General features: G+C 43.1%; 1 protein-coding gene across 1 annotated transcript in view; it reads left to right on the forward strand.

Annotated features, from left to right (window-relative positions):
* Positions 1 to 10,931: 10,931 nt before the first annotated feature.
* The window catches only part of LVRN (laeverin), a 273,477-nt gene continuing 271,969 nt past the window's right edge, over positions 10,932 to 12,439 (forward strand). The window contains exon 1 of the mRNA XM_063964163.1: positions 10,932 to 11,865. Coding sequence (XP_063820233.1) covers positions 11,168 to 11,865 — 698 coding nt within the window. The 5' untranslated portion in view covers positions 10,932 to 11,167. The remainder of the gene's footprint in view (positions 11,866 to 12,439) is intronic.

Consider the following 12,439-nt stretch of genomic DNA (forward strand, 5'->3'; position numbering starts at 1 on the left):
TGTCCTTCATAAACCCATGTTGATTTCTTTTAATTACCTTATTGACTTCAAGGAACTTCTGAATACTATCTCTTAGAATACCTTCCAATACTTTCCCCACTATAGATGTAAGACTAACTGGTCTATAATTACCTGGTTCAGCTTTACTTCCCTTTTTGAATATAGGCACTACTTCCGCTATACGCCAGTCTTTGGGAACCATACCTGATATTACTGAATCCTTAAAGATCAAAAATAGCGGTTTTGCAAGTTCAGCGTCAAGCTCCATTAGAACCCTTGGGTGAATACCATCGGGACCTGGTGACTTATTAATCTTTCAATTTTTTAATCGGTCACAGACTACTTCCTCGCTTAAATAAGTACCTATCAGTGGGATATTCTCATTATTGAGATTATGTGTTAGTCCCTGAATTGGGTCCTCTCTAGTAAATACTGTTGAAAAAAAACTAATTTAGTGTGTCCGCTATGTCATTATCATTTTTGCTTTTGACTCTCAACTTGTCTTTTAAAGGGCCTATACTCTCCTTCTTAAATCTCTTGCTATTAATGTATTTAAATAATTTTTTGGGATTCGCTTTGCTTTCCTTTGCTACTAGTTTTTCAGTTTCTACTTTAGCCGCTCTTATTTCCTTTTTGCATATTTTGTTACATTCCTTATAGTGCTGAAATGACTCTGCTTCCCCGTCAGATTTGTATTTTTTAAATGCTCGCCTTTTCTTGCCCGTAAGTTCCTTTATCTTTTTGTTAAGCCACATCGGTTTATGATTTTTATTCCTTTTTTTGCTGCTCGTAGGAATAAATTTGAGTGTATTTTTAGCTAGCAGGAATTTTAGTACCTCCCATTTCTCCATAGTATTTTTTCCTAAAAACAAACCTTCCCATTCAATATCCCTGAAAAATACCCTCATCTTTTCAAAATTCGCTTTGCTAAAGTTTAGAGTCCTAGTTGAGCCAGTATAGGGCTGTTTATGAAAACTGATATTGAATGTGACCATATTGTGGTCGCTGTTTCCTATGGGTTCCCCTACTATAATACCTGATACCAAATCCCCATTGTTTGTTAATACCAGGTCTAAGATTGCATTGTACCTAGTTGGTTCCTCAATTAGTTGAACTAAGTAGTTATCATTAAGTGTGTTTAAAAACATATTGCCCCTAGCAGTATCACATGAATCGCTTTTCCAGTTTATCTCTGGATAGTTAAAATCTCCCATCACTACTATGTCTCCTACTCCTGCTGCTCTTTCAATTTGCTTTAGTAACAATTCCTCATCAGATACATTAATACCAGGCGGCCTATAGAATACACCCAATACTAACTTTTTTATTCCTTTTTCCCCGCATGCAATTTCTACCCATAATGTCTCGACAGTGTCTACAGTCCCCTCCTGAATATCTTCCCGTATATCAGGTTTTAAAAATGTCTTTACGTAAAGACACACCCCTCCACCCTTTTTATTTAGTCTGTCTCTCCTAAACAGTGTATAGCCCTCTAGATTGACTGTCCAATCATGAGATTCGTACCACCAAGTTTCAGTAATGCCTATAATATCATACTGTTTGCTTGCTGCAAGTATTTCTAGTTTGCCCTTTGTACCAGTAATGCTTCTAGCGTTTACATACATACAACTAAGATAAGTATTTTCCCTTGCGTTAGGGACATCTTTCACCTTATGTAGCAATGATGACCTGTAATCGTCACAGTATAAGTTCCCTGAGGAAGCTGACATCTCAGTGAAACAGGTCTGATGGTGATTACTTGCCGCTGTTCCAGACTGTATTAAGAGCTCGCACTTGGCAGAACACAGTGATCCTTTGGAAGATTTTATCTCACACAGGAGCAGTTTCAGTGATGTTTGTTTAAATTATTTTTTATGTACTAGCTTTTGATCTTGCATTTTCTAAGACTTAACTCTTTATTTACTGACTAGGTTATGAGGAATCTATGTGGCAGTTTAGATGGTGGATTGTGATTCGGAGAAACGATCCTGCCTATGGTATAAATAGTAATAGAAGAATACTACCAATACATTGGGAATCTGAGGAAGACAAATGTTAGAGACATCAGTAAAACTATAAAATAATAATTTTAATGTTTTAAAACAGGTGTCAAACCGAGAATTGCCAATGTCAGGAGCTGACATAACGGACATCTCCCTAACTTTCACCAGATGCAAACAAAGTAAATGCCGCACATGCATAACAAGAGAGAAACAGCAGAGTAATAATAGCAGTAGATGATAAGGAAATACAATACAGTGGAGACCATCATTTGGACAAGTAGCTTTACACAGTGACAACAGGGAGGTGAGGCAGAGGCCCTTCTGTTATACTAACGTTTGTTCCAGAGATCAGCATAGAGTCCAGTGACGTGCGGTGGGGTGAGGCAGAGCCTTTCCTGTCACACTAGTGTTTGGGCCAGAGTTTTGACTGTATAAAGTATATGAAAAATACAAAGAATTTGTTTTAAATATCTTCATTGCATTATTTTAATTATTTTTATAGCCAAAACTCTGGAGTAAAAAGTCTATGGCAGGTGAGGCAGTGCCTATCTTTTCCACCCATCTCTGATCAAAACTCATCAAATTTCCAGGAGTTTATACTGCTGCACCTGTGTAAAACCCCTTTGGCTCATATATTGTGTGTAAATCTGGCTCTGGTGCTAGTCAGTGCCTCCTGAGCCATGTAGCTCACCACTTATCACTGGCTTTACATTAATTTGTAAAGTTCAGCAGGCTCCACATCTCTTCCAGTTTCATCTATAATATCATATGTCTATACACATAAGATGACTCACAAGGGCAGACGTATAAAGACATATGCTATGTAATTTTGGGGGTCATTCCGAGTTGATCGCACGTAGCAACTTTTTCCTGCCTGTGTGATCAACCAGACGCCACCTATGGGGGAGTGTATTTCTGCATAGCAAGGCTGCGAACGCTTGTGCAGCCTTGCTATGCAAAAAAGTTTTGTGTAAAAGAAGACCAGGGTAAGAGTTACTTACCCTGTGCGATCGATCCAGCGATGCAGGTCCCGGAATTGACGTCAGACATCCACCCTCTAAACACCTGGACAGGCCTGCGTTGGACTCACCACTCCCCGAAGACGGTGAGTTGCCGCCCGGTTCCGCCTTCCTCCTGTCAATCTTCTTGCGGTCGCCGCTGCAACCGCTTTCTTCGTTCGCGGTGTCGCTGCCTGGCGCGCCTGCAGTTCCAACCCGATCGCACGGCTGCGAGGAAGTGCAGCATGCGATCGGGTCGGAATGACCCCCATTATGCTATGATGATCCACTGATTTACAGAAAGTGTGTACCTGGACCTATCCCTCATTAGCAAAAGCTAATGTGATGAACATGAAATTGTTGATAGTACATAGTCAATGTAAAGCAAACTGGGCTCTTCATCGTACTGGGATCCTCCTGCTACTCACAGTAATTAAACTTTATATGTGTTGGTTCGTTCCATGTTCATGGTTGTGATGGTAGCCAATAATGTTGGAATATGTATTATTACTGTATTATATCATAACCAATAATGGATGTGGTATGCAAGGTCGACAACAGTTAGGTCCACAGTGTCTAGGTCGACCACTATTGGTCGACAGTAAGTAGGTCGACATGGTTTCTAGGTCGACAGGGACTCTAGGACGACATGTACTAGGTCGACATGACAGAAGGACATGAGTTTTTTCACTTTTTTTAGTGTTGTTTTCCCCATACAGTGATTGGGATCCCCAATTAGTGCACCATGTCCCGTTGCTTTGGGCAAGGTGCCTCGCTCTGATACCACAGCGCTTGGCACAGGTTACTGTTCCCAATTGTAATCCACGTGGATCGTAAAGTATGGAAAAGTCCAACAAATGAAAAATTTTTTAAAAACTCATGTTGGCCTTTTGTCATGTCAACCTATAGTCCATGTCGACCTAGAAACCATGTCGACATACTTACTGTCGACCAATAGTGGTTGACCTAGACAGTGTCGACTCAAGTGTGGTCGACCTAGAGATCGGATACCACCAATAATATGTGTTGATATGTGTTGGGAATATGCAGATGAAAAAGTCCTGGAAGTAGGATATGTTTCCTCTTTTCTGTAACATAGCTACAAACTGTCAATTTGGACTGATAGTATAGATGGATTTAGATGACTTGAGACCACTGGTGAAGCATGCTCTGTGTGTATCAGAGCTACTTGCTGAGACTGTGGCTCCAGCATCTCCAGACTTGAATGATAGGAATATTGGCATTGTAGTGTTCCATGCACAATGAAGAATTGTTAATCCTCCCAAAGAGTATATCAACACAATGCAAAGTCTACATCTTTCACACACTGTGAACATGGCATGTCAATATAGACTGTATTACCCATGTCCCTCACGCCTTTGTGATGCCACTATCTCTTTCTGACCTGCAGTCTTATGAATTTTTACTAAACTCTTATGGTGCCCATACACTTGTGCGATGCCCCGTGACGCGACATCGTGGGGCATCGCACCGGCAGTTCAGGTGCGATGAAATCGCACCTGAACTGCCAAAAAGATTACCATGCGATCATGCGATAGATCGCATGGTAATCACGTGATGGGCACGTCACCGCCGAGTGGGAGCAGCCTCTGGCCATCACACATCGCAGTGCGATATATAGCATGTGTTTCTAGAAACACAAGCAATCGCACTGCGATTCGATAAATATTATGCGCAGCACATAATATCTTGAGACGCGATATTCGACCGGCGTGCCCGTGCATCGCGTCGAAAGGCACTAAAATGTTCATACAATTCTTCGATTTCTCTCACAGATGTGGTCGAAATCGAAGGATAGTACCGATAATCTCATAAGTGTATGGGCACCATTACAAAGGGTGTATCTGTACCACTGTGTGTAGGTGACATATCCACCAAAGTAGTTGTATTCTAAGGGGAAGAATTCTGCTGTCTCGCTCACAAACAATTTGTTTTTATATATAAAGTGAGAAGAGAATCTTGTCTCAAAGGTATAAGGTCTTACCTAATCCAAACTGACTTGCCTCTTAGGTACATTAGACTATGGACCAATGAGCTACCCAAGGTGAGTTGTTTATAGCAAGGTGGCTCTTGGCAAACTTGCAGTTTTATAAGTGTAACTTGGAACATAAGATTGTGCAAAGCATTTGGTAAGACTTCAAATACAATACCATTTGGTATATACTTGCATAGAGCCCTGGGAAAGATGCAAAAGCAAATAATTTTCAGGTTATATAAGCAAAACATTTGCAAATGTTACCAAGGGTCATTCACACCTAAAATACACCAAAAAAAACAGACAACCAGACCTACACTCAATAATAAAAAATAAAAAAAAAACGCATGTGTGTATTGCCTTGTTTGTGTGCCATCAACCAGGATTTTTTTTTACTCAACAAAACACCACCCATAACCTAGGAAAATCACAGCCATCCAGTTCTGGGGTTCTCTCTTTCAAAATAAATTCATGTCTGCACACACACCTATAGAGACATCGATAAAAACCACGAGATTGAAGATGCCAACTGTCAGTATTCAACGACCTTTATATCTGTATCAATTTGTATGCTAAAAATATAAATTTTGTTTTTAATGCAGCAGGAACTGTAATTAAAATACTACATTAATATTTATCCATCTTTAAAATGCTGATAGTGTATCTAATTTCTGTGTCCTTGGTTCATGTCCTTAATATGGGTTATCTTCTTTTTTCTCTATTATCAAGTTCTCCAAAACAAATCTCCATATCCTTTTAGTGTATTATCTTCTACAATAAGAAAGTGGGAGTTAGCTAAGGGTCAGTCTAGCCACTCAAGCTATTAGGAGAATCACTGATGGTTATGTGCCATAAAACATATAAACTGCCACTATAGTTCCTGTTGTTCCTGTTCTTGAAACGCGAATGCAGCACAAATAGAGAATTAAATGTCTGACTATTTAAAAAAAAAAAGAAAGAGTTATCTTTATTTATAAGGTGTACTTCAAGTTACAAAAATTCAACTAGTTTTACTGACAAATTGCAAGAATGACATAGGGCCTAATTTAGCATGGATTGCTGAAGTGCGGAATTAGCTATTGTGCTGCTCTCCTCCTAGCACTATACCTTTCACTAGTTCAGTCAGAATCAGTGGTCAGAATGCCGGCGTTGGTCTACTGCCCCTTTCAGTGTTCCGACATCGGGATTCCAATAGGTGTCAGGATTCTGGTGTCGGTATTTTGTCTGCCGGGATCCCTAGAGCCGGCATATTCACTGCATCCCCTCTGCAAGCAGGCTACTGGTCCCGACTCCTGCACTATTGTTTTCCAGTTGCCAGAGCGGCTCTAATACTTGGAGGTTGAGAACTCGTGCACAGGCTTCATTATTTCTGGCAGCTGGAATGACGACACAGGAATTTCGGACTCCTGGGCATTTGAGTGAGCTCAGACTGGTGTGAAAGACTGGTTGTTTGAAGATACTTAAGGATGCCTCAACTATCAGTAGTTATTAGGTGATTGGTCTTCCCACAGACATATGACTCTTAACTCCTGTGCCAGTCAGCAGTGCTAATACTTATATATGTGCAAGCAGACCTTGGACTGTATCTGACCTGTCTGTCTTGACCTTCATTATTTTATATCTGTTACCATACTTTTGAATTTATCTAACCTGCTATCTGTCCAAGACTCAGGGGTAAATGTAATTGAGTGCGAGTTGCCAGAGGTGCGGGACTTCGAAAAAGAATGCCCATATTTTTAAAGCACCAATCATTTACAAGGCAAAATCAACCGGGTTTTGCCGTGTTATGATTTCCGATTTAAAAATATGAGCATTCTCACCCAAAGTCCCACACCTCTGGCAACTCGAACCCTATTACATTTGCCCCTGAGTGCGTATCTGCTGTTTGGGACTACTCGTAGAGCTGCCATAGCAGCAGTGTAGGCCCCTGCGCAAAGCAATGCACTGGTGCCCCTACCCATCTTCCAGCGGTAGGGGTGGGGGGTGCGGCAGCTGTGATGTCCCGCTGGTGGTAGCGGGTGTTCTGTCTTCCGCTCCACATGTAGGACCTGGAGCAATCATTTCTGCTAATTACTTTTTTACTCCTGTACATGACTTCCAGGGTGGTAGGGGATGTTTAATACGCAGGGGAGGGGTGGATAGTGGAGTGGGCTTAATATTCATAATTTTCCAGTGGGAGGGCAGCTTGCGTGACTGCAGATATCTCGAGTTTCTGGAAATTGATTTCTAAGCTTTCAATGGGATAAATAACTAGAGTCTCACCTTTCAGGAGGTACTAGGGACTTGGGGATCAGAGTTCAGGTTCCAGAGCAATCCACCAATGAAAATATAAAACTGCATACCAGATGTGTGGAGCTAGAGCATGGACCAGCTGCTGGAAGGGTGATTTTTCTGGTTCTGGACATTGTAGAGACAAGCTGCCAGTGTGCACCCAAAGGGGAGAGTCACAGCTTTTAAAGTATACCCTCAAAAAAACTCTAAAAAAAGTCAGACAAAACCCTAGATATCTGGCTGGGAAGAGTAATTAGCAGGTGCGGATGGGGACCACTGCTTTGAAGACGGATATTTGAGGTTCCCCAGGGCTGATTCTAAAAAATCTGGTACCACTGGAAAAAGGGGACCCTGAACTATCAGCCTAGGACCCTTATACTCCTGGGGCCCATTGAGCCCATAGAGATGGCCCTGACTACCCGGTAATTGCTCAGGTGTTTGAATGAGGTCTCACTATCTGATGTGGACTGACTAAACAAGAAAACCTTGTGAGCTGGTGAGAGATTTGTTTACTGTATAAGTTAATTGAAGTGCATTTGTATTTTACTATTAAGACTTCCTGCCATTGGAATACTGTATCTGTAATTACAGAGTGTAAACTCTGGTATCCATGTGACAAGTACACTTTTGTTCCCCTGTCTCCATTCCATCACCAGAGATTCCGACCCTGTCTGCCTACCCACTAGTGTAGGTACAGGATCATTGGGTACCGTTTTCTCCCTACTCCACCTGTGCTTTTACAGGCCTTGGTGAGTCTCTCTATCCTACCCACTTCCCTACCCCAGTACTGTCCTTGGTTTTTATTGTATTTTTTCCCATGGTATGTTTGTGATATATATATATATATATATATATATATATATATATATATACACACGCAAGGGTGTAGCGAGGGTGGCTCCAGTGGATCGCAAGCTCTGGGTGCCAAAAAGTTAGAGGGCGTGCTGCCATCCGCCACCCTTCCTGTGGGCCACTGTACGTACTGGTAGCCGCAGAGCAGTAGGAGAAGAAACAAAGGGCATGTACACTGACTCAGGGACTAGATAGCTAGATAGGGAACAGGGCAGGACAGAGGCGACACACTGACAGCCGGCACATGCCGGAGCTCTGCCCGTCTTCTTTATAGGTCTCACTGTCTGCTTGCAGCTGTGCAGCAGTTTTTCTGTCCTGCAGCACCACTCTCTGCCCTCGTTGCTGCAGCACGTCTCTACTTCAGATGATGCAGCAGCTGTCTCTGCCCTAGCTGCTGCAGCATCTCTTTCTGTCCCGGCTGCTGCAGCACTTTTCTCTGCATTGATGCTACAGCACCTCTCTCTGCCCCAGCTGCTATTGCAGCACCTCTCTTTGCACCTCTCTGCCCCAGCTGCTGCAGCACCTCTTGCTGTCCCGGCTGCTGAAGCACCTCCCTCTGTCTCTCATGCTGCTGAAGCACCTTTCTCTGCCCCTCAGACTGCTGCGGTGCAGCTCTTTCTGCCCCTCAGGCTGCATTTGGAGGTTTATTTTTACTGAGGAATTGGGAGGTTGTGAGGTCAGGTTAATCAGTGCATATATAGTGTTTTTAATTTATTTGAATTAAACAAGTAAATAGTTAAATACAGCTACTTCCATAGCGGCTCTACCATGGGGTAATGTGTGTAAGGGGCTCAACCATAGTGTAATGTGTATAAGGGGTGCTACTGTGGGGTGTAATGTGAATAACAGACACTACTGTGTGGTGTAACGTGAATAACAGACACTACTGTGCGGTATAATGTGAATGGGTACTATTCTGTAGCCACGCATCTTCCCAATGAAGCCATTATTTATTTGTTATTACCAGTTATTTATATAGTGCACACATATTCCACAGCGCTTTACAGAGAATATTTCACCATTCACATCAGCTTACAATCTATATTCCTAAAGGTGTGTACACATGGTGAGATTCGTGCTAACCCCGATCCTCACTATGCGATAGGGACTAGGTAGGTATCGCAAGCCTAGATGATTGTGCTTGCGATACTGACTATGTACGATTTTGGCTAAGTATCAATTTTGACTATACTTTAATACTAGATAGTCAAAATTGACTTGCCTGCACAGTCTATCTAGGCTAACGATACTGACCTCGAGGGACCGCGCATAGGTATCGCATTGGGATCGCAAGATGACTTTCACCTTGTGATCTGCACTAACTTTTCTTGCGATTTTGACTATATAGAGTCAAAATCGGAAGAAATTTTTTTTTTACCGTGTGTACACACTAGGATTAATTTTTGATGAGAGATAATTAACCTACCAGTATATTTTTGGATTGTGGGAGGAAACCGCAGTACCTGGAGGAAGCCCACACAGCCATGGGAAGAATATGCAAACTCCATACAGTTAGGGCCATGGTATGAATCAAACTCATGACCTCTGTGCTATGAGGCAGTAATGCTAACCATTACACCGTCCGAACTGCCCCTATATTGTTGCTGCAAGCCTTCGGCACGCACTGACCCTATTTTAAACATAGGGGGCACCCAAAGGAAACATTCACCCTGAGTTCAACAAGGTCTAGAACCAGTCCTATCACCAATTTAGTATTTTTTTAATATTGTTTCTTTTCATATGTAACATGCCACCACATGTTGGCTAGGCTCCAAATTCATTACAGAGGAGGGGGACACCAAAACATACCCTTACTCCGGGCACCATGGCACTTAGCTACACCTCTGTAAAATATACATATATTTATAATTATATACATAATTTATGTATTGCAATCCCTGTATGGCACAGATATGCAACATTGTGTTTCTCAACTGCCATGGTGCATAAACCCCAGCATGCCCTTCAAGGCAATGACAGGACACACTGCAACATGTAGTTCAGCAGCAGCTGGAGAGCCACTGGCCACTAGGGTGTATATATATAAGAAGTTAGAAATTATAACATTTGGTTTCTTAGCATGCAATAATGACCCAAGGCTAAAAGAAAATATTACCTCCATCCATTGTTTCTGGAAAGCCATGTGAGTGTAACTTTGTGTTATGGCCCTCATTCCGAGTTGATCGCTCGCTAGCTACTTTTTGCAGCTGTGCAAACGCATAGTCGCCGCCCACAGGGGAGTGTATTTTCGCTTTGCAAGTGTGCAAACGTGTGTGCAGCAGAGCGGGACAAAAAAGTTTTTGCAGTTTCTGAGTATCTCTGGACTTACTCAACCCCTGCGATCACTTGTCTTTTTGGTCCCGGAATTGACGTCAGACACCCGCCCTGCAAACGCCTGCGTTTTTCCAAACACACTCAGAAAACGGTCAGTTGCCACCCACAAACGCCCTCTTCCTGTCAATCTCCTTGCGATCGGCTGTGCAAATGGATTCTTTGTTAAATCCATTGCCCAGCTACGATCCGCTTTGTACCCGTACGACGCGTGTGTGTATTGCGGTGCAAACGCATGCGCAGTAGTAACCTGATCTCTGCGCTGCAAAAAAATGGCAGCGAGTGATCAATTCGGAATGACCCCCTATATGCTTGTTTATCTCACTTCTGGATTCTGCAGTTTGTTTCATCTTCACATTCTTTGTTCTACTCCTCCTCCCTGTAATTACTCTCATCTCTCCTATTCAGTGTAATCTGCCTGTGATTGCGCAATGCTGCGCCTCTCCCAGCATGTGTCTGATCATAGAGCTTTGGGAGGTACAGTCTGGCTCTAACATTTTCTATTTGCACATTGAGAGATTCTCACTTTTTTTTTTACTACTAACTTGCTTCCCCCTGTTGCATATTATTCCTCAACCCAAAAATTCATGGAGCATTTCCCTGCACCCTCCCCTGTCACCCTGTGACACACCCAGCACTCACTCTGGAAAGCTGAGCCCAGGACACAGCTCCTCTAAACAGGCAGCGGTCAGGCTGGGTGCCCCTGACTCTGCAACATGGGACCCAAGGCTTCCTCTGGATTCTACCTGAGCAGGATGTCAGCTGCGCTGCTGGCACTACTCCTGGCTGCCCTGCTGCTGGCACTCATAGTGCTGGGTGCCCTGTATGCCAGGACTACAGCAGCGGAACACGGAGACGGGTACTCTGCCATCAGCACTTCCACACTTAACGCCACCACTTCCCCATCCCTGTGCACCTTGCCTCCGGGGGGCACTGGGCGCCCTGGCATCTGGGACAACTCGCGGCTACCCCTGAGCCTGGTGCCCCTGCACTATGAGCTAGAGCTGTGGCCGCGGATGGAGCCGGATGATGAGGGCTACTACCACCTATCGGGGCAGGTGAACATCACCGTCAGCTGTGTGTACGGGACGGACGTGGTGCTCTTGCACAGCTACCTTCTGAACATCTCACGGGCACAGCTGGCACCGCTGGGAGGTGGGCGCAGACTCACGGATGCCGGCGGAGAGGACCTGTATGGCGGCGACTCCGGGGCGCAGGAGACACTAGAAAACGAGCAGAGCATTGCCATTGCCAACCTGTGGTACTCCGAGCCCCATCAGTACCTGGTGCTGGAGCTGGAGCGGCCGCTTACAGCAGGAAACCTCTACGTGCTGGAGCTGCATTACGATGGCTTCCTGAGCGACAACTACTCAGGACTGTTCATAGTGAATTACGAGGACTTTAACACAGGCAAGTAAGTACCACTGACCCATATGACTCTGTAATTGGGCGCTGCGGATCCCTTGTGGCGCCATATAAATAAAGGATAATAATAATACAGGTTGAGTATCCCATATCCAAATATTCCGAAATACGGAATATTCCGAAATAAGGACTTTTTTGAGTGAAAGTAAGATAGTGAAACCTTTGTTTTTTGATGGCTCAATGTACACAAACTTTGTTTAATACACAAAGTTATTAATAATATTGTATTAAATGACCTTCAGGCTGTGTGTATAAGGTGTATATGAAACATAAATGAATTGTGTAAATGTAGATACACTTTGTTCAATGCACAAAGTTACAAAAAATATTGGCTAAAATTGCCTTCAGGCTGTGTGTATAAGGTGTATATGAAACATAAATGAATTGTGTAAATGTAGATACACTTTGTTCAATGCACAAAGTTACAAAAAATATTGGCTAAAATGACCTTCAGGCTGTGTGTATAAGGTGTATATGTAACATAAATGCATTCTGTGCTTAGGCTTAGGTCCCATCACCTTGATATCTCATTATGGTATGCAATTATTCCAATATACGGAAAA

The sequence above is a fragment of the Pseudophryne corroboree genome, chromosome 1 (genome assembly GCF_028390025.1).
Source record: "Pseudophryne corroboree isolate aPseCor3 chromosome 1, aPseCor3.hap2, whole genome shotgun sequence".
NCBI classification, from domain to species: Eukaryota; Metazoa; Chordata; class Amphibia; order Anura; family Myobatrachidae; genus Pseudophryne; species Pseudophryne corroboree.